Source organism: Alosa pseudoharengus, unplaced genomic scaffold (genome assembly GCF_046254945.1).
Source record: "Alosa pseudoharengus isolate Yale_2024_CS ecotype anadromous, Long Island Sound unplaced genomic scaffold, YU_APseudo_1.1 YU_APseudo_1.1_scf_15, whole genome shotgun sequence".
NCBI lineage: Eukaryota > Metazoa > Chordata > Actinopteri > Clupeiformes > Clupeidae > Alosa > Alosa pseudoharengus.
Window position 1 is genome coordinate 291,436 of NW_027468620.1, and position 26,890 is coordinate 318,325.

General features: G+C 40.9%; 1 protein-coding gene across 1 annotated transcript in view; it reads left to right on the forward strand.

Annotated features, from left to right (window-relative positions):
- Positions 1-428: 428 nt before the first annotated feature.
- Positions 429-26,890, forward strand: part of pwwp2b (PWWP domain containing 2B) — a 59,597-nt gene continuing 33,135 nt past the window's right edge. The window contains exon 1 of the mRNA XM_076285260.1: positions 429-707. Within this exon, the coding sequence (XP_076141375.1) occupies positions 571-707 (137 nt within the window). The 5' untranslated portion in view covers positions 429-570. The remainder of the gene's footprint in view (positions 708-26,890) is intronic.

Below are 26,890 nucleotides of genomic sequence, written 5' to 3' on the forward strand. Positions count from 1 at the left end.
GCCTTAGGTTGGGGCACTGCGCATTAAATGCTTATTTGCACTTAATTGGCAAGCATCAGGATGGGGTATGTGAGGTGTGTAAAGTCTCTGAGACAGTTTCCCATGTATTGCTAGATTGCATTCAATACAGTGGGGTTAGGCGTGTACTTTTTAATGAACTTCACAACCTGGGTGTTACCACTGCTACTATCTCTACTCTACTTGGATTGTATGATACTAATGTCACATCAAGCCTAGTTAGGTTTTTAAAAGCTTCTGGCCTAGCTGCCAGAATCTAAGAGGCTGATGAGATAATGGGCTGAATCATCCTGCAGGTGGCGGTAATGCACCGATAGGTGTCCAATCTGCCATTAAACCCTGAAGAAGAAAAAGATGCACCCTTAGCTCCGCCCTATTGACCGCAGGAAGTAGTAGCTTGAGGTGTTTTGCGTTGGTAAATCGTCGTTTCATGCGCTGGTGAAAAGGAACGGGAATTGTTCACAAGAACGAATTGTTGTAAGGTTGACACAGCGGTACCGCGACGTGGTTCGAATTGTACGTTACTAGAACTAAACAAACCCACTCAGAACCATGGCTTTAACGGAAGAGCTGCGGGCCGGCTCACGGATACCGGTGACTATTGAGCAAATACTAAATGATACATTGGTGGTCACGCTAACATATCAAGAAAGGAGCTACACGGGCATATTACTTGACTCTACTAAAAAGTAAGTTTAGTGTTCTCCAATTTGCATGACCACCTCTGTGTTTACGCCCTAACCTTAACGTTAAGTTAAATGCCAATTTAATTTATGGCCTAGCCCAACGTTACTTGCAAACGTTAGTAACTGAACAGAATAACGTTAACCGAAGTTTAACATTGGACAGATTATGTTAGATATGATGGCTGTTTTCAACTGTTAACATAAATGTCTACACATTAGATACGGTCATCGTTATTGACAGTGTTAAAACCGCTGAATTCTGTTTGGCCCACATGACCATTTGCTAGACAAAGCCCGAGCTAGCTGGATAGTTAAAGCAGTCATTGCCTAGCTAATTAACATTAGGGTAGCTTTGTTTTCTTTATCTTCAACACCGTCTGGCTTAACTTAAACACCGATGTAAACACATGCATCAGTTTGGAAGATGACCTTCGTAGAAACGGTGAAACCGAAGAGAATATCAGATCCCATTGTCGGTCAAGCCGATAAAACGTCTGAAAATAATACGAGGAGGACTTAATAATGGCTTGACACTCTGGAAATCTTATTTAATGTTTGATCAAGTTTCGTTGTAACACCAGTAGTTAACGGTGTGGACTGAAGATTGCAAGATTGGGCCACTTTTCCAACAAAACATATTCTAATTGTGAAGGCCACACATGCAGGGTCGATGTTGACCAGCCTTGATCCAGTCGGATATACGAATTCACTTGTTATTATAGGTCACAGCAGAGCCATATAAAGGTACCTTTATATGGCTCTGGGTCACCGTATTTCACTAGTAGGCTATAGTAGGGTTAGACATAAATTAGACATTTTTTTAAATCATGTTTTGAAATCAATGTTTGGAAACTACAGCCCTTTGAAATGTTAAAGGTGCAGTCAGCGATAGCATGCTTTTCATTCATGTAAAGTTAGCCCATAACATTTTTTGTCACATTCAGCAAACATCTCCTCATGATCCACTAGCCTCCATATGAGTAAACTACATAGCCGTGCCAGGCAGCCATGTCCTACTGGTTAGCACTTCGGACTTGTAACCGGAGGGTTGCCGGTTCGAACCCCGACCAGTAGGCACGGCTGAAGTGCCCTTGTGCACACACAGTGAGGTGAAGCACACACTAATCCCGGCGCAGTGAGCTGCCTGCTACAATGGCGGCGCTCGGGGAGCAGTGAGGGGTTCGGTGACTGGTCGGGGCTCGAACCGGCAACCCTCCAGTTACAAGTCCAGAGTGCTAACCACGGCTGCTGTATGTGTTTCACTAATTCACGGATTGGGATAAATGCAGAGACCAAATTTCCCTCACAGGATCAAAAGAGTATATACTTATACTTACTTATACATAAACTTAGTTAAAAACTGTATGAAAATGCAAAACATATGATGTAAAATATACAGTGTTCAGGACTTTGGACATAGGTCCTCATTTCCAAGTTAGCAAGTGTGATATTTATCAGTGGAGACCGTTTTCAGCATGTTTTATCCAGTTCTTCTAGTTGCAGAGTTCGCAGGTGCTAGGCTAGTCCAAGTCATCAGTATGTGTTGGCCTGCCACTAAAAAACGTCTTACCCACTCCAAAGTACACCCGAGGCAAATAAATTATAACTGCAGACAATGCCTAAATCTACTCTCCAGTTCCTCGCATTTGGATTTCAGTGACGATACCTCACCGACCAGGGTATCAATGGTGGTCTGCAGGTGTGAATCCCCGCAGAACAAAGCAGTATTTTCAAGTTCACCTAGTCAGTTAGCATGCAAGTCCAATGTTGCCCGCAGAGCATTAGTAGAGGAAGTTAGCTCGTCAGATCGTCACATACTGATGAAATTTCCGTCCTCAATGAACCGACCACTGAGTCAATTTTTCCAAATATATGGATATGGTTATGGGATTTGGCAGACACTTTTGTCCAAAGCGACATACAAATGGGTCATTCCACGTCAATTCAACCAGGGCCCACGCACAGGTCTCAAAAAAATCTGAAACAATTACCAGGTGTACCTATGTTACCCAGGAGACACACTGTAAAATTACTTTTATGTAAGATCAATACTTTCCAAGATACAGACCGTTTTATGGGGGGAGGTGGCTGGTACAGAAATAGGAATAGTGTAGCAAAATCGTCACGTTTGGTCTGGATGATCCTGCATGGTCATAGCTGTCCCTCAAAGTTTATCAAAATTGTATTGGAGTTTTTGTCTGGGCTCTGTTTAGGCCTTCAGAAGACATTATTGGTACTCAACATAGGCTCTTGATTTATTTTCCTTACTGAGGTAAGTAGAAACACTCTCACAAAAAGCAATGAACAGAAAAAAAAAATCCTTCAGGGTCTGAACAGCAGACCTAACAAGTCTGAAAAATCATTTTGGTTCTCATTTTCAGAGCGCCCAAACACCTTGTGGGAATATACAAAGATTTTTTAAAATATTGTTTTCTTTATTCTCCATGAGCCCTTCTTTTTAAAAACACCAATTGGACTTGTCTTATACAAATCTTTCTTTTTTATTCCACCCTGAACATGGGCAAAAAGCACCATTGAGATCAATATGTTCATAGGTTACTCTATACAACCACAGGTGGCGGAGGATGTAGAGAAAGCACCCGTTTGATAAAATGAGCCAGTGGTGGAGAAATAACTTTTAAGAAATGTTCTGTAGCCTAGGGTAGGCTACTGCAAAACACATTGGGTACTAGTGATGAGAATCAGCCAACCACTTAGTCTCAAACCGAACTACATGGCCAGTTGAATGTTAATTCTCTAAAAGGCAAGCAGTTCAAGAGTGTGCTAAGAGATCATTCTGTTTTTGATACTGTCCTTAAAGGTGCTCTAAGAGATGCCACACATTTTTAGGCTAAAACATTTTATGTCACTGCAAACATCACCTAACCAATCGCTAGCTGTCTGTATCCTGAACACTGTAAAACAATGTGATCTCTGTGGACAGCCCAGGTTCCAGAAACAGCAGCAAAAACAACCTGGGCAAACCTAGCCCATACAAACATAACAAACTGTTCCAGCAAATCACAGACGAGATGCGCGTTTAGGAGAGTTTAAATTGCACTGGAGCAGCACGGGAGGGGGAGGAAGTAGCGAGCTAGCTCTCTGTTTTGTTTGAAAGTCAACAGAAGTGTCATTACCGAGCATCGCTTAGAGCACCTTTAAATTGGCAAGTGACAAAGTCAATTTCTCTAGAGTCTGAAGCTATAGCTGCAGCTGCAGCAGACTTGTTTTAATTATGTAAGGACTAGTGTTGCACGGTGTATCGATGCTAAAAAGGTATCACGATGCCTTCACGCAAAAAACGATATGATTTCAGACGTTTTTAGAATCGATACTTTATTAAAATAATAAAGTTCTGTGTCTGTGAACTGCTGCTCTCACTGCTCCTTGCACGCATCTAGGCAAGTGGGCGTGTCAAGCAGGCAGCTTTGAGTGAGTGAGTGCGCAGCCAACGTCAACATAGTTCTTTGCCGACAGTTCTAGGCCTTGTGGACAAAACAAAAGGTGCAGTGAAATCTGCAACTATTTCGGATACATCACGAATAGTGAAGGCAAGCCATCAGGTACACAGAGGCCCGTTTGTAAAATATGTTTCAAAGTCATTTAAAAGCAGTAGGCTACGCATGGAACTTGGCTAAACACCTCGCAGACATATCCCAACATTTTTAAAGAGTTCAAAGAACGACAGGTTAACGAATATGCTATAGAAAACACGACTACATGGTTAGTCCAAGTTCTTCTCTTATGTTTTAGTCTAGCCTAAGTGAAACGAGTATGGTTCTCTGGGATAAAGCGAACCTTCCTTCATCAATGAATTTTGACGAGACATAACAAGCTGTAATCATAGGGTGCTAAGGGACTGTTCGTTATTTATAAACGGGGCCACCGGAGGAAAATAGGGGAAGGTCATGTCTTTTTATTCTTTGTTGAGGGGAGGATCACCTAACTTTTTTTTTGTCTAGGAGGGGGGGTCACCCATCTTTTGTATTAATGAAAACAGCAAAAAATCAAAGTGGCTTGTTTGATTGTTGATTTCTGTCGTCATATAACGTTCTCTTTCGTTCCATAGCTCTGTCAACATTGAACAATGAAAATAAGGGAGATTTCCCGGGTTTCTCACGGAAAATACGGAAAATGTCAACATTCGTCCCCATTAACGTTGGAAGGGTTGGAGCAACAAAGTAGCCTACTTTATTCATGCCTAACAGCCTATATCCATTTGGTCAACTTTATCCAGCCCTAAAAAAGCTAAATTTAACTTTGGTTTACTTGTAGCTTACCATGTAGCCTAACTTTAAACAGTGTGCATGCTTACCATAAAGCATACTTGTGCTTCATTCATCCACACATCCAGCTCCTAACATTTTGACAAGCATTTCTACCAATTGACCTTGTTCCTGCCCATCTCTAGCTTTGCTGTCTCCATCCTTTCTGTTTTTGTTGTTTGCAAAAAAATATATAGTAGGCCCTATTTATTGGTAACCAGCAACAAGTTTAATTTGTTAATCGCTGTCATTCTCTCTCCTGCCAACAAAAATGCGTTACGTTCCAAGTAGCAGTGAGTAATTCTGCTTCATTAAGTTGAACAAATACATGGGTCATATAAATAGCCAGTTTATGGTCTACAGTGTAGTGTTGGTAAGTTATGGTAGGCCAACTTGGAGTGAATATACAGGGGGAATTCTTTGTCTACTCGTAGCTGAGTAGCCTGGCAGGTGCGCACGTAGACATAGCCTACGGCCGAACACTGCAAGCGCCAATGAATCATGCTCTCACGACAACCACGTCGCTAACTTAAATAGGCCTAGGTTAACATCACTCTTTCTTGTGAGTTCGCATTCAAGCAAGCAAAACAATGATTTGAATACATCTGTTTCACTGGAAGGGCAAGGGGTAACAACAGGACAACACAGATACAGGCCAGAATGCAGGACTAAGGTATTTTTCGGTCCCTGTGATTATTTGTGAAATTGTGCAAACGGCCTTTTCAAGTCATTTGAGAAGGAAGGAGTGTATGTTCAGCTTCGGCAGCTTTACAATGACTGAGGAAGCCTAGAGACGAGTCCATAGCAACAAGTTCATGTGTTGAATTTGTTATTACCCAGTGTGCTTTGTTGAATGGTCTCAATGTTTTATTGTTTTATTTCATGTGAATACTTACTAGAGGAGTAACTTATTCCAAGTAGGCTAATGCAGTTGCAGGAAGTGTGCATTTTGTTTCCATGCTTATTGTGTTTCCACAACAATGTTAGTGAGTAAATCTACTGAAATGGCCACCATCTTGGTGAAGTGTGATGTGTAAGATCAGAAAGCAGAGGTTGATTTTAGAACGGTAGCTCAAGCCGATGTGTTCTCATAGCGCTTAAAAGCGTGGGTGGAAGGTATCGACAATTGGCCGGGGAGGGTCATGTGTTTTTTGAAATTGCTGCTGGAAGGTCGTTGAAAATTTTCTTGCAGGCAGGGGAGGGTCATGCAACTTTTGATTGAAGTACTCAAAATTCCTCCGGTGGCCCCGTTTATAAATGACTAACAGTCCCTAACGTGATGAAAGCACAATGTTCACGCCAGAATATTACCATAACTTGTAAACGATCTATTTCATGTTCAGTCAGTACTACTGGTAATATTTGTCATGGCATGTAGACCGCTAATTAAAGCCCACAGCATACCACCAAAGCGTGTTGAGTCCTAATAATAATAGCGGCTTATTGTTACAGTACGTGGTAGCATATCATGTTATCAAAGAAATAGACGTAGTGTAGGAATGCACACAGATATATTGCAACAGGTAATGGTGTAGGCCTATCTGACGAAGACCTGAGTGGTTGGAACGTCGTACTTGTACACTGGGTGCAAAGAAGACTATCCTCACATTTTCCCCTTTGCAACTGTCAAGGAAATCCCATGAACACGGGAAGGCCTAGGGTAGCCTATACTGTACATCAGATGGCCTAAAGATGAATGTAAATGAACTATAACAAACAATAAAGGACTTAATCACACAAAGTAGGCCTACTATTTTACTGACTATAAAATAGGTATGAGTCCTTTCTTCTCCAGATATCTATCTCCGTAGTATCGTTTTAGTATCGAGCATCATGATATTTATGGCAGGTATCGTATCGAAGTCATAATTTTGGTATTGTGACAACACTAGTAAGGACATGTTCAAGGAGTTCAGATAGAGCAAGTATCAGGACCATATTTAGTTAAATATGTTATACTAATTTTGGTAGCCTACTGTACTTAAATGGCTAGTGTTTTCTTTATTCATTGAATCCTCCATGTTTAGAGGCTTGTGGGGATGCACAATGTGCTAAAGGTGGCAAAAAATCTATGTTTGGTACTGCTAATTTGTTTTGTATTGTTATGGTTTATGCGTGCAATAAACATTACACTTCGTGAGAAAAAAAATTGTGCCATTGAATTGTGATATCAATTCTAAGCTAAAAAATCGTGATTCATATTTTTCCCCGAATCGTGTAGGCCCATCATGCCCGTAGCCAGACACCGGGCAAGTTTCAAATCAATCAGGCCAACGGTTCGACAGATATGTGAGGAACAGACACACAGACAGACAGACCTTCCTGCAATTTATGGATAGATATTCAAAAATCTAATCCGGCCCCTGTCCGTTTTTGACCCGTTTATCAGGTAGCATGTCAGTTCATGAAGTAATTAATCTGGTCCATATCACTTGATAATCATAATGGTCACAAAAATTGGAATCTATTGGGCACAAATAGCAAGCTTGCACAATAGGCTTTAACAGTAACAAAATATACCAACCAATACCACAAATAAAGAATACATTCAGTTATACAGTTGAATACATTAAGTTCTTAAAAACCTATAATGTGGAGCAACATGAGTTTCATTGTATGATGTGGGTAACAATTGTGGTTATATAGCCAGTACCTTATTCAGTTCTGCTATACCGTGCTACAAATTATCCATCAGTTACAAACAGTTACAATATTAAAAAGTAATGCTGGGAAATGTCAGTGTTTAGCTTCCTGTAAATTCAATAGCTAAACAATAGTGGATGCTTGACACTAACTCTTTGCTTAATGAATGTTATCACAGACAGTAAAATAATAGGCATTACAGGTTAAATTAAATGCAAACATAAACAGTATTAGGGCTGGGCGATATGGCTGAAAACTGTATCTCATATCAGTCGATGTCGATAACTATTGATATTTTTTTACCTATTTCAGATAAGGACCAGAAGAAAAAAAGTTACATTTAAACACTTATTTTAAACTTAACCTGATTTTAATCACCTCAGTTATCAATCAAAGCAAACAGGGGAAAGAAATGTCAACACAATCATGAAAAACACTCAAATAAATAAATGTGCAAGTCTGAATGAAAAGCAGCACTGGTTGAAGCCTGGAAATATTGTAAACAAAGTAGCTTAATTTGCTAGTTTATCATAGTTGGACGTTTCTTTTTCTGGTGTGTTTAAGTTTCAAATGAATACTTTTTCTCCTTGGGACAGGCCTGTTTAAGTCTTGGAAAATACTCTTCCATTTACATCGGGATTGAGAGGATAAGAATTAAGCAGTCAACTTGAATGCAACAGTTTTGAACAAATTCATGCAGCTTGGTAATGATGCTAACCGGATTCAATAGCAATTTAGCCAATCGTCTTGCACAATTGTGAATGTTTAATGTGGATTAAATGTGCATGCTGAAGAGGGATGCGTCTGTTGAGAGGGAGAGAGAGAGAGTGCTCGGGGCAAGGACTCAATGAGAGTCTGTGTTAAGGTAGGCCTACTTCTATCGTCTACTCTGGTAGAATTGTATACTAGCTACAATACATACTAGTTCACCCACAAACCGCTTACACTTGGCTTGCACCCCACCCTCTGTGACTGGCTCCTAGACTTCTTGACTGGCAGGCCTCAGTCTGTCAGGATTGGCAATAAGACCTCAGCCAGCATCATCACCAACTTTGGCACCCCACAGGGATGTGTCCTCAGCCACATTCTCTACACCCTGTTTACCCATGACTGCGTCGCCTCCCACAAGGACAACATCATCCTGAAGTTTGCGGATGACACTGCAGTAATCAGTCGCATCACTGGGGGTGATGAAGCGGCCTACAGGAGGGAGGTGTCAAGTCAAGTCAGTTTTATTTGTATAGCGCATTTAACATGCACAGAGTGCAACCCAAAGCGCTCCACATATAAGACATTGTCATTGACACATAGACTAACAAAGACAATAGCGGACGGAGCAGCATAGTCGCCAGCGTACCTGTGACACCAAGACATAGAACTACAAGAAATAACTACAAGAAATAACAAACACAAAAGATGCCGGACGGAGCGGCGTAGTCGCCAGCGTACCCGTGACAGCAAGACAGACAACAAACAAATAAATAAAAAATAAAAAAAGAGAATTAGTCCAATTTCCAACCGGCTGAAAATGTCCAAGGGCAATGATGACTCGCGTGAAACTGCGCACAGCTGTGTCTCCACAACCGATGCAACGCCAACAAAGTTCTTTACACTCACTGGCAGTCTGGAGATAACGTGAACGTTGTTAGTCTGGAGATCACTGGAAGCATACCAGTTCAAAAGTCATGGGCGATCTTGTAGATCAGTTACTCTGTGGACTTATAACAGCGACAGTTTGTTGGTCCGTAATGCAGAGTTCTTCAACGTTAACGTTAACATTAACGTTAGTCTGCTTAATCCAGACTCCAGGCAGTTGGCATGGCAGCTCACAGGTCAGAAACAGCTCGGCAGCCTCGGCAGATCTTTCGCAGAGTAGCTCCAGCTGCTGTCCCGAGAAATCCCCTCGACCAGACAGCGAAGTGCAGCACCGGCTCACAGATGGATGGGAAGGATATAAGAGGCCCAGGGCAAAAGGTAGCCATGGCAAGCTCCCAATGGACAGACGTTAACAACATCAGCTGACTTGAAAGCAGTAAAAAGGACTAAGAGAATAACACGGAAACTAACGTAAATAAAGAGAGAAAACATTTAACTAGACAAATCAATACAAAAAATAAACATGACATTACATAAAATTACAAACATTACATAAAAACAAACAAAAACATGATGCCAGACGGAGCGGTGTGTCTCGCCAGCGTCCCCGTAACTTAGCAAAGGTGTGAGGACAACAAAAACTCAGACAAGACAAAGGAGATGATGGAGGAAGGAAGGAGAGTAGACCTCATCAACCACTGTTTATCTGGGAGCTTGAAGTGGAGAGGGTGAGCAGTTTCAAATACCTGGGTGTTCACATCAGTGAAGACCCCACCTGGTCACTGAACACCACACAGCTGGTTAAGAAGGCCCAACAACAGCTGTATTTCCTGAGGAGGCTGAGGAAGTTTGGCATGTCACCCACAGCAACTTCTACAGCTGCATTGTTGAGCACCTTAACCAGCTGCATCACAGCGTGGTATGGCAGCACTACTGCTGCGGATCGCAGTCGCCTGCAGAGAGTGGTTAAGACTGCTGAAAGGATTACCAGGACTCTACCTCCCTCACAGCAGAGCATCTACCATCGCAGTGTCCACAGGAGAGCTGCCTCCATGCTCAAAGACCCCACCCACCCACAACACAGACTGTTCACACTTCTACCCTCAGGCCGGAGGTACAGAAGTGTGAAATGCATAACATCACGCCTAAAAAAACTCTTTCTTCCCCTCTGTGATCATCAGACTCCTTAACAGTTGACAGGAATCCATGGACCACCCTGATAACGTACTTTTACACCCACCCGCACCTACCTGCATTTTGCACAACACTCATTGCATTCAATGCATGCACGTCCGGCACTTTATATCAGATACTTTTGATACTTTTGCCATTGCTCTTATTACTTATTGTATTGTATCTATTGTTTGTATTTGTACGCTTTTATATATAAACTCGGCATCAGTGTGGACAGCAATGAAAGAATTTCATTGCACAGAGAAAACCTGTTTTCCTTGCTGTATATGACAAAACACTTTGAACCTTGAACCAATGCAAGATATATTTATGCTATTTATTTATGGACATCATAAGGCGGGAGGTGTGTGTTGCTTTTAATTATTGAATGTTCTATCGAACATATTTTTTCATTGATATCGGTTACATGTCTATCGCAATATATATCGCTATCGTTTTATCGCCCAGCTCATTAACCTTTTTATTTAATGTATTAATCAAAACGGATAACCTTCATATCAGGCCATTCTTTTTCTTAAATGGAAGTAATAGTGGGCGAATCTTTTTGGGTAGGAATGCTGACAGTTTTTGTAGTGCTTTCATATCCAGTGTATTATATGTTCTTTCTTGTTGACTTCAAATTTGTACAATGACCATTATTATTGAATGACAAAGGAAACATATAGGCTGCATCCGAATAGTCAGTATACTAATGTCAAGTTTATTTATATAGCGCATTTCATACACAGAGGTCATTCAATGTGCTTTACATAAACAAAACAATAATAACACATAAAAGCATAGAAGGGCAATATAAGTTAGTCAAAGAATAGTTCAAAAACGTTGGTTAAGATTGTTCTACTCAACTGTCAATTTAGTATGTTCTTTATGTATGCGAGTGAGTAGTAAGCACACAATTCGGAGATCTTGGGCAGCCATCTTGCCAGTCCTTTGACCCCTGATGATGCACACTGATGGATGCAGTGAAAATTTAAAGACACCTCAGAGAATTTACCTCAGAGCCGGTCATTCGCCTTGTTTTGATTGATCCGATTGAATGTATTTTTGAAAAATGTCCTATGCAACGAGAATGGCACTTGATATCACGGCCAGAAGGCGTTGTTGTATATTGTCGTGAAGAGCTACTTGCAGGCAGTTTTTAATGCATTTTTCTAGGAGCTGGGTAAAACATGTTTGTATTCTCTTCATCAGTGTTTTAAATTGAGGCTGTTGTTGACTGTCAATATGAGATAAAAACAAGAACCCCACATTACTTAATTAATTGACTGGGCAAGCTAATTTATTACCACGTTGTGTTGTACAACAATTATAAAAGTTATTGTAAGTCACCTTGGACAAAGGCGTCTGCAGATACCATAAACACCTCACAACTTTGACTAACTTTAACGTTACCTTTTAAAATATTTGATAGTTGCTACAGGTAACTGATAACAGGTTGATGAAATAGTTGACACTGACAGTTACAGTTTTATCACTTAATTCTGAATGAGAGAACATGTTAATCAGGTACAGGATTGAGTTCATTCATTCATTAGTTCACAGTAAAACATTTACATTTTATATGGAAAAATATAGCTTCTTATTTCTAAATAGTGCAGGGCGATATGTAGCAAAAAAAGGTGTTTGGAACATTTCATATAGATTTTTGCAAATTATGTTTTTTCACTTCTTCATACCCTATAGTTTGCAAAACTACCTGTTTCCAATTTTTCCCCGGACTGCACAGGTCCAAAATCCAAGATGGCGGATATATCACCAAAAATGACAAATAATCGCCTTTTTAAACATTTTAAATGGATATATGTTAGGTATTATCATTATATACATACATTTTCTAATAAAATTGAATGACTTAGGTAATAAATATGACCATGGGTGACATGAGATGTCATGATTATCAACCAGTGATGGGTGTAACCACCATTATGCTATTTATTGGCATACACAGAAATACACATTGACTGATTAAAAGTTTCCTTCACATAACCTAATAATCATTTGAATTAAAGTAATGTTCTTCACTCACCCCAGTAGATTAGATTAGAGTATATTAGATTCAACTTTATTGTCATTGCAGAGTATAAGTATGAAGACAACTAAATGTGGTTTGCGTCTAACCAGAAGTGCAAAAAAGGAGAAAAGTGCAATGTGATATACAAAGTATAGACAGGTGGTGCATAGACAGGTCAAGAAATATAGTGCAGTGTAGACAGTAGTATACAGTTGATTTATATAAGGTAGAGAGGTTTAGAGTAATATAAATATGTGCAGTGTATTAGCAGTTACCTTATAAGAGCAGAATAAATATGGCTATGTAATGTGAACAATATATGAACAACATACATTGTGTGTGTGGAGGGGGTCTGCCTCCTTGTTGTCCCTATCAAGGTTGCCATGGTCGTGGACACCTCAACAGGCACAGGCAAGGAGGCATTGGGCGGGGGTGGGGGCTAGGGGTCTTAGTTGGTTGGTTGTCACTGGGATGGAGAGCTAGACGCTTGATGGTGCAGGGGTAGAAGTTCACCAGGATCTGAGGAGGCCGGTGGACCTTCTTTAGCCTCCTCAGATAGAAGAGATGCTGGTAAGCCTTCTTAATCAGGGTAGAGGTGTTGAGGGTCCAAGAGAGGTCCTCAGAGATGTGGACACCCAGAAATCTGAAGCTGGTGATACACTCCACTTCAGTCCCATTGATGGGAATGGGTGTGTGTGCTAGCTTTAGACTTCCTGAAGTCCACAATGAGCTCTTTGGTCTTCAATAATTCTGTTAACAGGACTTGCAGGAACTTGTGGGAACATATGAATTTGTTGATTATATGCAAGCCTAATGCTGCCCACTACATGCCTTCATCCATGAATTGTGACTGGTTTCCTCTGAACAATCTACAGAGAGTAGCTCAGTGCAATTAACACAAACATTGGATAGCATCTTAATAGATGGCATGGCTGTTGTGCAGGAGATGGTCAGGAAAAGTGACATAAACTGACATAAAAAGATCTGGCAGAATGCTTCTTTGAAAATGTTGAAAGTAAGGCACGAGGCTACAATGACATATACTTATTATTTAACAACTATGCCATCACAAACTCCATGAAAGACAGGACGAGACCGGTCCATACAATGGGAAAAGCACATGATAAGGGATACAAAATACAAGACTACACCAATCAAAGACTTTAAAGCTTTCCTGGGATCGAAGGAAACCGAAGCCAACCTCATCCTCTACCTTGCTCATAAAGCTGTGGAACTATGCAAACTTCACACACACAAAGGTGGCAGTAGCAGTAAGTAATTTTGGCAAAACCCCACATATCTACACGTCACACAGATGTCTTGGTGCTTGCCCTTCGCAGGGTACCAGACATCGACAAAGACAGTCTCGTTATCATTGGCACTGGAGAATGTCGACAAAATCTCAGCTTAGAAATCTTGACGCACCCTAGCGGCAGCAAATGTAATTTGCAGCCAGGGTAGTCTAGCAACTCTCCATTGGCTTGTGAGGTGGAAAAACCAAACTTCGGTCAGGCCAATAACATCATGTATAGAGTCTGTGGACCTATCGGGTATCCTATTGTATCCTATCCTATCAGGAAATTGAAAGTCAACCGTTTGTCCCGCCATTTACCGTTTATCCCGTGGGAAAGGAAAGGTTTCTGTTTCAAGTCAATCAAGTCATGATGGTGTCATTAACACACTTTGTAGGCTTGTAGTAGGTCCTCATCCATCTCCAGACGAAATTTGTGTGTCAGCTCCTCAAAACATGGTTTTCAAACAGCTAAAGCCCTTTGGTGGAACATGTTTAAAACTCTAAAACCCAACCAGGAAGTGGAAAAACTCGGGAACTAGGGAAATCCCATCCCTATGATTGCCCTACCATCGCCTATTGCTGTCCCCATGCTCGGATTCCTGCCCGCGCAGCCTAGCGGCCCACTATTTGCCTGATGACAACTCCTAATCCCTATGGACAATTCATCCCCTACACTGGACTATTTGAACTTAACACTAAATAGGATTCATGCATTATCATACTGGTTATGTAACCATCCAACCACTTTGTAACAATATACCTTAGGTGGCTCCATGTTCTATTCTCTGTATATAGACCTTACTGTCCTGTAACTGACCCCAGGCAGATGGGTCAGGCCCTTGAGTCGTGGATCTGCTTGAGGTTTCATCCTATATGTTTCTCCCATTCTTGGGAGTTTTTCCTCGCCTCTGTTACTCATTAACCTGACTCCGCCAGATGGATTTGCTCCGCATATCCATCTGGGTACTTTTCATTGAAGAACTTTTGGGAAGGGGCGGAAATACTGGTTAGCTGATTGGATAAACCATCTGTCTATCACTACCTTTGTTGGTTATCGACGGGCCAAATCAACCAATTAGATGAACAAAGTGTTCTTCTAATGCCTTCGTTTAACATACAATTAAGTTAGGTAACGTGACTAACGTTAAGATGTTTTAACTTACCATTTGTATGTGACATGAACCTAATCAACGACAATTCCCATCAAGTTTTCACGGTAGGCCCTACACTTCTGAAGAAAGTATATTCCTCCATTGTGAACTGGAATCAGCCGTGGAGGATGTCTGTGTCTTTCATTCCTCCCAGCTGCATGGATGAGACTCATAGCTTCACAGCTTACCCAGGAATACTTTCTAATTTGAATAAAACTTGCGCGATAGCTATGCTCATCTCTGTGGATGCCGTCATGTTGTTCGTTGCGTCACACCTCAACCCGCCTCAAAGCCAACGCTGATTGGACGTTCGTTTGGTGAACTGCTCCAAATTCTCTTTAACGGAAAGTATCCAGACTGATCTGCGAGTGAAACCCTGAAGCTCGCGAGATCAGGATGGTCTCACGAGGCTAGTTACTCATGGGCTCTGTCTGAATGTTAAACACTCTGTTAAGCGCCATGAGACATGTGTAATGTTTTGGCGATCTATAAGTGAAATTAAATTGAAATTCTGAGAGCACACAGGCAAGCAAATGTTTGGGCACAAGATACAGTGCCTGCTCCAAAGATTTTTGACTGACTATCACTGGGATGGAGACAAATTGTTGATGGGCAATGGGCTCCTGTTCTGTCAAAACTTCCACCAGCACCAGAGGCTGTTGTGGAACTTGTGAAGTGTTGTTGTCTTGCCAGCCAATGCAGTAGAAGGTGTTCTTGCAAGAGTAACAACTTACCATTCACGCAACTTTGCAGGTGTGAAGGCTTTGAGGAGATGTACGCCAATATTAAAAAGAAAGTGACAGTGGTGAGGATAAATACTTGAGTGACAATGACAATGTTTTGTTGAACTCTTCAATAATGAAACAAGATGAATATTTTTTTTCTCTTTTTTTTTCATTTTTTCCATTTTTTTTGGCAAATGATTCAATACATCTTTTGAAAATAGTCTGTATCTCACTTGTTTACCTTATTAGGTGTATATTTATCAAAAAGTTGACCACTTTAAGCCTTTATATTATTTTTCCGCATATATTGTCCGCCATCTTGAATTTTGGCACTGAAAATGAAGAAAAAAATTGGAAACAGGTTGTTTTGTATTCAATGGGGTCCTAGCATGTAAAAAAAACACCAGTTGCAAAAATCTATATGAATCGTTCCTAAAATTACACAATTCCCCATACTAAAAACTTTGCACAATAATTCATTGACAGACATCGGGTCCAACATCCTACTGCCCACTGAATAAAGCTGTTCCCATCCTGTGGCTGTACTTCAGTGATGGAGATCTGAAGCCGAATCTCAGCTTGTCACGGCAGACAATCACTGCGCTCACCGAGTCACTGAGGTCAGACTCTGACCATGGATGGCAGACACACGTAGAGGTACTTGTGTTTCTGTATTGGCTTGCCCATGCAGCGTCTTACCCTGTGGTGTCCAGGGCTTTTGATATACCACGGTCAACGGTACATTACATCATCCACCGGATCTGCACGGCTGTCGTGGCCATTCTCCGGAGGGTTATTGTGTATCCTCAGAACCTGGAAGTGGTGGGTAGATATCTGCCACATCTGCATAAAGCCACCATCAGCTGATGCTGCCTGTTGTTTTATTCTGTACAGATGCAGGCCATCTGTGACCACCAGGTCAAATTTGTGAATGTTTTTGTAGGGTACCCTGGCTCTGACACAATGTCAGAATGCTTATAAACAGTTCCGTGTATGGAGGGCTTGTACCCACCTGCATGGTGGAACATTCTTGGGGATGGTGCAGACCTGAGTGAGCCTATTTGTCTTATGACAACCCTGTTCATGCACACTACAACAACGGGCAAGCACAGGCTAGAAATGTAATTGAGAGGGCATTTGGGATAATGAAGGCAATGTGGAGTTCAATGTCTCTTTTTTTTTAAGCTTTGGAAGTCAGTCCTGCTTTTGTACCCCATGTTGTGACATGTTGTGCCATTCTGCACTAACCTTTGCATCGCCAACTGGGACATTGTCAAGCCTGAAGTCGTTGACTTTGACGTAGCTAATAACCGTCCCGCAGACGAGAGAGCCATTGAGACGAGGCATGGTGACAATGTACAGGACCATCTGGCTGCAGGAGTTTCTGCTCCTGAACAGGGGGTCCCAGCACTTCATGAGCATGACTACCTGTAGGAAAATGTAGTGTGTTAATCATACATATTTCAGACATGCACTCTGTGACATACTGACGTATTGATGAAGATCTATTGGCATAGAACAAACTAGTGGAATGAATAGGCCTAGTTATTGGGTAAGGAGCGTACAATCAAAATGATGCGGTTAATGTTTAAGTTCATGTTTGTTTCAGACACTTAAAAAAACAGACATAAAGTGAAAATAATGAGGGAAAAAAGTAAAAAAATTAAGATACAAAGGGATATTCCACCATTTGGGGAATTATACTCATTTTCCACCTCCCTTTGAGTTAAACAATTGATTTTTACTTTTCTCCAGTTCATCCATCCAGCCGTTATCTGAGTCTGGCGATACCACTTTTAGCTCCAGCCTAGCATAGATCATTGAATCGAATTAGTCCATTAGCATCTCGCCTGCTAGCATCACGTTTAAAAGTGAAAGATTTCTACGAATTTTCCTATTTAAAACTTGTCTCCTCTCAAGTTAGAAAGTGTAATAAGACCAACGGAAAATGAAACGTGGCGATTTTCTAGGCTGATTTAATGGAACTATACTCTTATTCCAGCGTAATAATCAAGGAACACCATGGGCACAGCAGCACAATGATATCATGCAGCACCTGAAAATAGTCCCTGTAGGCTAACTTCCAGCAACAAGGTTGAGCTGCAGCTGACAAATCGGTTAGTGACTGGATTATTACGCCTGAATGAGAATGCCTTCAGCGGACACAGTTTTGTGCTATCCAGTTTTGTGCCTCACCCCTGCCATGGTCCTTCTCAATGCCTGGTCCCTCCGGTCTCCAGCGCAATGTCATTGCACCTCCGTCGAACGACCTACTACACACGATGACTAAACACCACTCATTTAATAGCAATAGTGAGATTAGCGATCTCTTTTAAGTGATGTTCCCTGATTCAGTAATTGCAAAGACGTCCTTCTCTGTTTTGTAATGTAAATAAATATGAGCTGAAATCTATTTGAGGTCAAGTTTGTTTTAGCCTGTTTTCATTTTGGGCCAAAGGTTTTTGGCATTTGGCATGTGACACAGATGTTCTTGAGTATACTGCAAGTGAGCAATGTCAAAATCATTTGGGTTGTAGACGTTGTTGGTTGTGGAAGGTTACTAATGTGGTTGCTTTATCAGTAAATTAAGTTAAAGGGATGATAGAATGATGATATAGGGTATTTTGTGCTGGTCCTTAAGGTCTCTGAATAGGGTGTGTAACATTGGTTGGAAAATGGCATATGTGCTGTTCTATGTGCCCTAATGCAAGCCTGGTTAAAAGCCCTAGAATGAAACGAGAGGTTTTCTTCCTTTTATGGTATGCTCATGAATATTTAGATGAACTGCGTGCTGATTGGTTGGTTTTCCAACGAGAGCAAAGACTCAAACATGGCCGACAGCACTCACTGAAACAGCCAAGGTGGAAATACTATGGAGACATAGGCGTTGAACAGCATATTTGACCCTGAATCAGAGGAAGAATCTGAAATAGAGGAGCAACCAGTCGCCCATAGATTGGAAATGACTACTTCAGAGTGGTAAGTTTTGTCATTTACTTGAGTTTGCCACACGTAGGCCAGTTAGCTAGCTGTAATACTAGTGCAATACTCGCACGTTAGTGTCGTAGACTAAGCTAAACATTGTATTGGCTTTGTTTTTAGCATTGTAAGCAACAGAAGTTATTAATTTGCACACAAACAAATGTTTTACAACTTGTACCCTTTGTCAATTTTTGTCAAGATGTCCAGTTAGAAGCTAGCTGAAAAGTTCGTAGCCAGTCGTGGGCAGTTCAGGCTATGCTGTAGTGAAAGGAGTGCTGCTTGCAAGGAAAGTAGCTGCTACTCGTTTTAGTCAGTAAGTATATTCTCCTGCTGAATAGGTCATCTGATTAGGAGTTACATTATTGTAGTAGTAATATGCGATCTTACAACAGGACGTCCAATTAGCTGGGCAGGAGCTCTGTGCAGTTCGTAGGCTATATGGCTGAAGTGAAACGAGTAGCCTACTGCTCGCGTCAATAAAAATATTACGTTTGTGTCAGTAGGTCTAATGTACTCGTGTAACTACTATCCTGCTGATTAAGTCATCTCATTATCTAGATTTTTACCTTCTTTCCATGTAGTAATGTATGATCTTACAACGGGACGTCCAGTTAGTTGGGCAGGAGCTCTGTGCAGTTTGTAGCCTATGGCTGAAGTGAAACGAGGTCAACGAAAATATGACTAGGCCTACTCTCGTTTGTGTCAATTCAAAAACACTTTTATTTATCCCCAAGGGGCAATTTACATACCATGGAATAGAGTACAATGATCAAAAATCCTATAAATATCACTGTTTAAAATACAGTAGGTACAGTCAGTAGGTCTAATGTAATCTTGTAACTATCCTGCTGACATCTGATTGAGATTATTACCTTCTTTCCATGTAGTAGCCTAATATGTGATCTTACAACTCTGGTAACTAAAACTGGAGACATTTACTTAAGCTACTTTGAGCTTCCTGCTCATTCAAAATTACGAAATAACAGCAGGGAAATTATGTTTGTTTTTACAGGTTATGAAAAGAATGGCCCAGGTTCCTGAGGAGCTGACCTGAATGACCATCATGGCCTCGATCCGTTGTGCCTCTATTTATTCTTTGGAAAATGCAATGAATATTTACAGAGCTGACCATGGCCGTTTGAGAATCAGAGGGATGGAAAGGTGAGGACAATTTGATACAAGTGTTAGCAGTTACAGTATATAAATAAAATATTTTTAACCAATACACATTCATTATTGGTTCAGCATATTGCAAAAACACAGTTTGATCAACACCACAAAATGACAAATCGTCCAGTGATACTCTAATGTAAAAGATTTTTTATAGTAAAAAATTTGCTTTTCCACCCTGTTCTCGTTGCAGGCAATGAAGTGACTTGGCCTACAGGTCTTTTGTGAGTAGGTGCTGAGGTTTCCTTAGAAGCTTCCGTGTCATCAGGGTGCGATTTGTAGGGGGGGGGGATTTCCCCACCTCTGGTTTTCCTTTCCCTACCTCTGCTATATTATTTTTATCCCCGGTGGGGACAACATTTATCCCCCTCTGCCCCTCATATTGATTAATGCTACTTCATATAAGTAAAGCGCTGCAACGTGAGAACAGTCTAGTAGGCTAGCCTACATAATAATATGACATCAGAAACGCACCGTCACCGTCAGCACTCATGCTGCTGACACAGTGGCTGCGTGATAACTTAATTTGGCCTTGATCGTGCAGGACATTTCAGAATGTCGAATGTGTAATCCATCATAAATGGCTAGTTTCAATGGAAAAGTTAGCTGGACAAATGAAAGAAAACGAGAAGGATTCAGTGAAGCATATCGTCATATTTTAGAACCTTTCAAATTTATCAAAATTAGAAAACTGATGCAACTGAGATGGAGGACAACTGCACGTAGAGTAGAACGTAGGCCTATTGTCCGAAGGAACTTACATTAAATGAGTGCTGAATGTCACAAAAAGTGTTACAGAAATTGCTTGGCATCGCTTATTCAATGGCTCTCTACCGAAACACCTGTAGTTTGCGGAGGACGAACGAGAAAGCACTCGTTTGATAAATCAGCCAGTAGGCTAGGCCTAGTAGACAAAGAAATAATCTGTACTGCAAAAACGAATGTTGGTGGGTATTTAAACTATCTAGCGGGTGTTTTAACCCATTTACTCCTAAAATGCCTGCTAAAAACGCCTATAGAATCCTATGGCATTCTAGACTAAATAACCTTATTTCCTGAGGGTTTTCTGAAAACGTACAAAAAATTGTCAACGTCTACCAAAATTTTATATCTAAGCCTCTGTAGCACCTAAAAACATGAAATAAAAAGCATGCTGCGCTACGCAGCATCCAGCGGGAGGGTCAATGTTGCGCTACGCAGCAACATCCAGCGGGAGGATCAATGTTGCGTCATCCAGCGCGAATGGGTTAACAGCTGCAAGAAATAGAAGCTTCATGGTCTTTATGTTCTAGTTCGTAAATTTTTTTCATAAAACTTCAAGTTGCCCTACTCTCACTGCACTGTAGCCAATGCTTGCAATATTACGCACTTGGCTACTGAACGCAAATCAGCAGGAGAGAGAATGCACGTAGCCTACTCAGCGTGTAGTGCAATGTGTAGGCTATGCTTGTCAAAACGTAGTCCTACACTGCAGCTGATCATCATACCAAGCACACTCCAAGCACCACGGTAAACTAAAACTAAAATGTTACAAAGGTGGCAAAATGAATATAGGCTATTATTAGCCATGATATTACTAGGCTATGTAGGCTATGAATCGTTTGTTCATTTTTTTTTTTTTTTTTTGGGGGGGGGGGTTACAAACTTATTCAAAATCATCCCCCCCTCTGGTTTTTACACAAATCGCACCCTGCGTGTCATGATCCCCTCGTGTGTGGTGCTACGCATATGGAGGGAGCGTCCGGATACTTCAGGGCAGTACGTTGGATTCAGACCCCTTCCCTTGTCGACTGAACCGTGACTCGTGTTTAGCAACAGCATCCTCCATGGAAGGTCTGTCAAGCTGAGCACACAAGTCTTGGGGCACAGGAATCCGCTGGACGGCATCCCAATCAGGAAGAGGGTCTTTGATGATCTCGAAGAGGACAAGAAAGAGGACTTATATTGGATACTGTAATACAATGCATTGTAGACTATATACTGTACAATAAACAAATTGTATGGCCCTGAACATTGTGCTTTGTTTACAGTACTGATGATGATTTCGACACCAGTAGCATCAGGTCTAAGACAGCCTGTTGTGTGTGAATCGATAAGTTATTTTTAGTGCCTATACTTTTGCACATTTTGATTTGTTGTTTGTAATAAAAAAGTATATTTTATTAAACTTACAAATTGTTTGACAAGTCTGTACATAGTTTCTCCTTAGCTGTCTTCTGTTGTGGGGACTCAGCATTCTCATTGAAGTGCATGGCTGCAAGATAAAACCTAAACCAAACAACAGAAATGTTATAACACAAGGGAAAGTCACTTTTGCATGCACACACCAAGCTGTTAACTCACAGCAAAAGCATTTGCTAATATTCTAAGCCCCGCAAGATGCCACACTTGGAGCATTTGTTTGGCATGCTGCGTTTGTCATGTTGTCGCTCTTGTAATGTTCTAAAATAAGAATGTGCAAATAAATCCATTGTATTTAGACAACACAGTTTTCAACATATCGACTAGATATCATTTGAATTGATAACATGTTGTTTCCACTTCTGACGTCAAAGACTTATGTGGGTTATATTACAGCTTACTTAGCAACCAAACTATCGTGTTACTCAGCTTTAGTTAGCTATCTTGCGGAGAACATAACCTGTTAGAGATCTCGACAAACATGCATAGTAAAATGTAGGTTAACATGACAACACAGGTTTTATCCGAATGACACACAGGAAAATTAAATAGCCTTGCCAATTAACTAAATCACACATTCTACTTGCTAGATACACGTTAGCATAACTGCTTAGCGACAAAATAATACTTACAGCATGCGGTTGTGATGACCTTACGGTCGGAACAGCCCCTCGTTTCAGTAACAGCAGCTTAGCAAATCCATCTTTAAACTGTCCAAGGTTTTGAAAACTGCCTTCGGTGAAATGTTTTGCAAATTAATAACGGAGTGTCGAACTTTGCAGGGATCTTCTGGTAGAAAAACATTATCCATGCCCCTCGAACTTTTGAATCCTTGGGAAGACTATATGGAAAGTCTCCGCTTTCTTTGTAGCCTAAGTTTCAGCCTGGAACACTGCATTTACGACCGTGGCTCATTTTCGATATCCTTGAAGAACTGTCTGCTTTATAATTCCTGTGGATGTAAATGAGCAGGCAGCTAAACTAGTGTTTTGTCTCATCTGCACGGTTTTGCATTCTATGACCCCTTTAAGTGCTTTTTTTCAATGACTGAATTAATTGAAATAAAATGCTTTTTTTTTTCAGAATTTCTTTGATTTGAATATTACTTTGGTAATGCGTCGTGTAGGTCTGAAATTACAATCTTTATGGTCTTAAAATGTCTTAAAAAGGTCTTAAATTTGACTTACTGAAACTTGCAAGAACCCTGGTCCGCGGTCTTTTATTTACTTAGGCTGCGCAAAGCACAGGCCTTTATTTGGGGCAGGCTTGTATTCGAGGCATTTTATTTTGAGACATGCTTTTCGTTTGGAGCGGCATACCAGTAGGCTATCAAAAGCAGAAGATGTTCCGTTTAGTTTGGGATTTTAATTTACTTTTCTACTGTTTGATTATACTGCTAAATGTTGGGACTAATGGGCACTGAAATCTGAGGGGTATTTGATGGTTCACTATTAAGTTTCATGTAGTTGAAAGTAGTTCATGTAGTTGAATTTAATTTTTGTGTATTATTGATATTCTCCTTTTTTATTGTTTATTTTCATTAGGCTATTGATTCAATTGACATTATTATCTATTTATTGCTAAATGTCTTAGCAACATTTTAAATTGTTCACTGTTAAATGTAACTATTGTATTGTCTTTGTGTATGTTGCTTTGGACAAAAGCGTCTGCCATCCCATAACCACAACCATAAATTAATTTATTTAATTTTTGGGGGTAGATAACATAAATGTTATATACATTTGATTAAGCTATTAAGCTTAAGTTTCATATTCATATGGTTCATGAGTCATTATTATAATCTACAATGGGAACTTATGTCATCAGAACATCATGTTTTCAGAACCCAATGTGGCCCTTGAGCCAAAAAGTTTGCCCACCCCTGATCTATAGGCTACTTTCCTGTCAGTTAACATCCAGCACAATTAATTTTGTGCATTGTTTTCGCAATGTTTTCACTAGAATCTAAATCTAAACTAATTGTGCAGTCGAAGCCCTAGAAGCCTACCATAACCTAACTTCACAGTGACTGGCCAAATGTTTAGCCTACCTTCCGTAAAACAGTTTCTTTGTACCCAGTCTTTGACCCTGTACCCAATTGGATCGTTATTCACTAATCTGACCAACGAACCGGGTGACGTTTGTAGAGCGACGCGAAACCTCCAGGCTCTCCCGCTATCATCATCGTTTTAAACCTGCCAATTCGCCTTATTCACCCGGCGGCCAGAACGAGGCTAAAGGGTACACTTACCATTGCACTGAAGTCAAGCAGATGGTGGTGGTAATGCACTCCGTTTGCAAACTGCCAAAAAAAAGCAGCAGTTTTAGCAGTTTGCAAATGGAGTGCATTACCACCACCATCTGCTGGACTGAGGTGTAATGGCAAGTGTACCCTTTAGTCTCGTTCTGGTCGCTGGGTGATTAAGGCGAATAGCGTGCCAGGTGGATAAGTCAGTTTGTGATTGGCCCCCACAAAAGTGTAACGGAAGCAGGAGGAAGAGATGTGCAAGTTTCCAGCCTGAGCTGCTGGGCGGAAAAGGAAACCGCCTTCAGATCAGGCTGGGTTCACCCAGCCTAGGTGGTCAGCTCACCTGGCGGAAATGCGTGTATTTCTTAAAAGGCTAGCGTCTAGGGCTGGCCAATAAAACGATAGCGATATGTATCGCAATAGACATGTAATCGATATCAATAAAAAATACGTTCGATAGAACATTCGATAATTAAAAAGAAAAACACACCTCCCGCCTTACGTTGTCCATAAATAAATAGGCTAAATATATGCATTGTAGTATGTGCAACTCTACCAGAGTAGGTGATAGAAGTAGGCCTACTCAACACAGACTCTCAATGAGTCCTTGCCCTGTTCTCTCTCTCTCTCTCTCTCTCAACAGGTGCATCCCTCCTCAGCATGCACGCAATCCAAACATTCACAATCGAGCAAGACGACTGGCTAAATTGCTATTAAATCCGGTTAGCATCATTAGCACGCTGCACAAATTTGTTCAAAACTGTTGCATTCAAATTGACTGCTAAATTCTAATCATCTCAATCCCGATGCAAATGGAAAAGTATTTTCCAAGACTCAAACGGGCCTGTCCCAAGGAGAAAAAGTATTCATTTGAAACTATCTTAAATAGATTTTTAAAAAATCAATAAATTATCGATATCGACTGATATGAAATACTTATTGTGATAGTTTTCAGCCATATCGCCCAGCCCTACTAGCGTCTTGACACTTTCTATCAACTTATCAAACTACAGTGGGTCCCAGTTAAGTTTGGACGGGTTCCTTCAGGAATCACGCACACCATTTTCTCAGCAGAAATGGCACAAACTGCAGTTGACACAAACAACCACAAGGTGTCACTTTGGAGTTCTGCCACTACTATTTTTGATGCGATCTGACTTACTGCTTCTATGATGCAGTTTCCAAGTCAGTAGAACAATCAGAGAAAGCTGAGCCATTACCTAACATATATGATAATACAATAGCGTGAGTTTATATATCTTATACCCTATTTGTCACGGTTACTTATAGATTTGATAGTGTAACGATAAGCGCATGAGACTTTCAGCGGGGGCACAGGAACTTAAATTGATCACGGTAGTTTAAGCTTACACTTGACAAAACATTCTAATATGAAAATGTAGATGCAATTGTTGTAAGATGGTGCAGCTTAAGAAAGCACCGTGCGCAGGGATGGAGAGAGAGAAAGCAGAGGGGACATGTGTGTTAGAACTTAGATGCGTGTGGAAAAAGTAGACGTGCTGTTGAGACTGGAGCGAGTCATATTCAAAATAATGCAAAAAATAAATCCCAGATAAAACCAATTATCCTCATTCATTGCAACTGCAGCATGCATGCTTGCCGACGTTCAAACGAATAAGATATCAAAGCACCTTTTGCGTTTGAATGTAGCACGATTTTTTTCAGCTAGACAAATGATTTAGCTAATTGATTATAGCCTGTACACCAGCAATTGTTGAACATTTACCTGTACAAGTACATTGACAGTAGCCCAGCCTAACAAGCATGTTGCATGTTGTAGGCCTACTGTAGAAATTTCACTTAAATTGCAACCGCAACATGCCTGCTTGCCGACGTTCAAACGACAACGAAAAAGATATCAAAGCAACAAGTGTTTTTTCTTTTCTTTTTGAGCACGTCCGAATCCCAGGACATAACGCACTGGACCTTATAATAGGCTCGAGATATAATTGACCGATCCCAAGCCCCTCCTCCCATTGTCAGTCCCATAGTTACGGTTGCTAAGTCGGACAACTTTGCAGGAAAGTGTGCGAGAACGCGTGTTCAACATGGGGACGCAGCACATTTAGCCTAGTGCAACAGTGTATGCTGGATTTCTGGGCGTCAAGTAATATTGATATATTCAAAAAACAGAGGTCAGAAAGGCTTCAGTATGCAGAAGGACACATTCACAATGTCCGCTGTCATCAACGAACACCACAAATTGAGGACAAAAAAATCCGGTGTCGTGGATCTTAATGGGGTGCATGTTAACTGGATAAACAATTAGCACGTTATCCCGAGCAGGTAGTTTACCTTATTTGCTGCAGATGTGACTCTGATTCAATAAACAGGTCTGTGCGAACATATGGTGTTGACGTGTCCATAACAAAATCTAACCATATTTCGAGGATTAGTAAGACGGGACCAAGTGCTGCAGATCCAAGTTCACGCAACTTGGGAGAGTGACTAGCCTGTTAAGCAGCTCATGTTGGGGAGGTGGAGAGATAGCTTCTCTTCGGTAGGCCGAGAGTCTACTTATTATTTTGAATGGCTGCTTTAGAAGGAAGAGTTCAAATAAACATGATACAAGTGTATTGAAAAGAAACCACTCCGAGTTCAAACCCATAGGCCTACCACGCATGACATAGGCTATCTGCAGTTTGCAGACGTGGTTTGTCTTGCACTAGACTTCATCATTAAGCTATAATTAATTTAAACGTGGG